The 2,859-nt window shown below is 45.7% G+C and overlaps 1 protein-coding gene across 1 annotated transcript in view; it reads right to left on the reverse strand.

Annotated features, from left to right (window-relative positions):
* Positions 1 to 657: 657 nt before the first annotated feature.
* The window catches only part of LOC107121422 (phospholipase A2 inhibitor-like), an 8,048-nt gene continuing 5,846 nt past the window's right edge, over positions 658 to 2,859 (reverse strand). Inside the window, exon 2 of the mRNA XM_015424335.1 lies at positions 658 to 1,852. Coding sequence (XP_015279821.1) covers positions 843 to 1,835 — 993 coding nt within the window. The 5' untranslated portion in view covers positions 1,836 to 1,852 and the 3' untranslated portion in view covers positions 658 to 842. The remainder of the gene's footprint in view (positions 1,853 to 2,859) is intronic.

Genomic DNA, 2,859 nt, shown 5'->3' on the forward strand with positions numbered 1-2,859 from the left:
CCCTCTGCCCTGTTGTTGGCCCTTCCAGAGGAACTGATCGGCCACTGTGTGAGACAAGATGCTGGACTAGATGGACCACTGGTCTGATCCAGCAGGGCTCTTCTTATGTTCTTATCAGGGAAGGCCTTGGCTCTAATGCCCTGTTGTTGGCCATCCAGAGGAACTGGTTGGCCACTGTGTGAGACAGGATGCTGGACTAGAGGGACCACTGGTCTGATCCAGCAGGGCTCTTCTTATGTTCTTATCAGGGAAGGCCTTGGCCTCTATGCCCTGTTGTTGGCCATCCAGAGGAACTGGCTGGCCACTGTGTGAGACAGGATGCTGGACTAGATGGACCACTGGTCTGATCCAGCAGGGCTCTTCTTATCTTATTATCAGGGAAGGCCTCAGCCTCTGTCTTATGTCTTTACCTATATTAAAAGCCATGTTAAGCTTGAAACCATGTCAAGGATTGAAAGCTGCAACAATTCTATTGGTTGCTGTATATAATCATCCAATCAGGATGCCGAGCAATGTTCAGGAGGGAATGAATATGATTGGTTGTTATCTCTGTAATGTAATTGGACCTTAACTGTTCTAGGGCGTGGCTACTCCAGCCCGGGATAGTTTAAAAGGGAGCTTTGCTCCTCTGATTGGGTGTGTGTGTTCTTCACTGTTACTGTTTACATCAATAAAGCTGATTCACTGTTTTGATTACGACACGGCGTTGAGTTCCATACTTAACACTCTGTGCCATGTTTTTACCCCTCTATAGGTACCGGTTGGCCACTGTGTGAGACAGGATGCTGGACCGGATGGACCACTGGCCCGATCCCGCTGGGCTCTCCTGATGTTCTTACAATTCAACAGGAGCCAAACTCGTCAGGGGTGAGAGATGTTACCACCTGCCCTTCGAGGTTCTTTGGGCTGGCGCAGGTGGTTTCTTGCTCATCCCACAGAGAGATAGAATATTGATTCAGCCAGGCCACCAGGGTGTTCATGTGGCATTCGCATGCCCAGGGGTTGTTTGATAGGTCGAGACTGAGTTTCGTCGCCTGCCTTGAAAACTTAGGCACGAGCGAGGTCAGCTTGTTGTAGGAGACATCCAGCAGTGCCAGTTGGTTCAACGGCTCGAAGATCCCAGCTGGGAGACTGGCCAAGGTGGTGTTTCGGAGGAAGAGAAGCTTCAGGCTTGGAGCACCTTGGAAGGTCCCATCTACGATGGACCAGAGCTGGTTACCTTCTAGGTTCAGCTTCCCTAGACTGGGTAGTCCTTCTAGAATCTGGGGAGTCAAAGTGTGGAGAAAGTTGAAGGAGAGGTCAAGATCGGTCAGGTTCTCCAGCTTGCTGAAGCAGTAGGGGGGCACGTCGGTGAACCGGTTGTGGGAGAGGTCCAGCATGTGGAGCTGATGCAAGGGGTGGAACCAAGATAGCCGCAGGGTGGCCAGCTGGTTCCCTTGGAGACTCAGCTGCGTCAAGGCACTGACGTTCCTGAAGATCCCGGGAGGCAGGTCTTCAAGGAGGTTTTGAGTGAGATCCAGAGCGGACAGATCCGGGAGGTCGCGGAAGAGACCGTATGGAAGAGATCTCAGCTTGTTATTCGACAGGTGAAGCTCCTGCAGTTTGCCGAGGCCCACAAGAGCGTCTGCATCGATCTGGGAGATGTTTGTGAACTCAACGGAGATGAGCAGAGTCTCTTTAGGGAAGCCTGTCGGGAACTCCTGAAGAGACGGGGAGGAGCAGGAGAACTCGGTGGCATTGCTCGGCAGGGGCAGCGGAGGGCACGGGGAGGCCCGGAGGCCATGAAGAAGAGTCGTCATGCAAGCTAGGGAAAGGGCTGCAGCCAGATACGCCATTGCAGGGTTTCGTACAGCTGCAGGAAGGAAGAGACAGAGATTTTATGTGGGAAGAGATTCAAAAGATGTGCTATACTAAAATACCAAGATGGGTTTCACCACTAGAAGCCTTTATAAATCCCACGACATTCACGAAGGAGCAACTAGGGAGATATGATGAACTGCTAGATAACCACAATAAGTCAGTACAGCAAGACACTCTTAAAAAGAAAAATATATATTTGAACTGGTGGGAAAGGGCACAGTTGGACTCTAGATATGCAAAAGATAAAATTGCTGGGTTTTAGGACTCATATAGGGAGCGGGATAAAATCTTGATGGGCATAGAAGGAAAAGATATAAAAAGATTTATACTTTGTTATTGCAGATGAAAATGCAAGATGAAGTGGTAAAAGAATCAATGATTACGTGGGTGCAAAACTTAGGTCATAATATACAACTTGAGTAATGGGCTAAGGTGTGGAAAACCAACATGAAATTTACAAAAGCTATCTCATTTAAAGAAAATATTTACAAAAATGTTTTATAGATGGCATATGACCCCCGAAAATTTAGCTAAATGGTATCCAAACATGTCAAATTTATGTTTGAAGTGTAAACAATAAAACTGGCTCTTTTCCCCATATGTGGTGGACATGTAAGCTTACAAAAAGTATTGGGTGTGGATACATGAGGTACTACAAAAATGCTAGAAATAACATTACCCATTTGTACCAGAGTTGTTTTTATTAAATATTGTACCACAGAATTACAAAAAAACCAGAAGTATATTTGATTTTACATGTAATAACAACAGCCAGGATATTGTATGCTAAATATTGGAAAAAAGAGGAAACACATTACCATTTGTACCAGAGTTGTTTTTATTAAATATTGTACCACAGAATTACAAAAAAACCAGAAGTATATTTGATTTTACATGTAATAACAACAGCCAGGATATTGTATGCTAAATATTGGAAAAAAGAGGAAACGCCAACAAAAGAAGAAATGATATATAAATTATTGGAAACAGCAGAAATGG

The sequence above is a fragment of the Gekko japonicus genome, unplaced genomic scaffold, assembly GCF_001447785.1.
Source record: "Gekko japonicus isolate JY-2015 unplaced genomic scaffold, Gekko_japonicus_V1.1 scaffold3645, whole genome shotgun sequence".
Lineage (NCBI taxonomy): Eukaryota > Metazoa > Chordata > Lepidosauria > Squamata > Gekkonidae > Gekko > Gekko japonicus.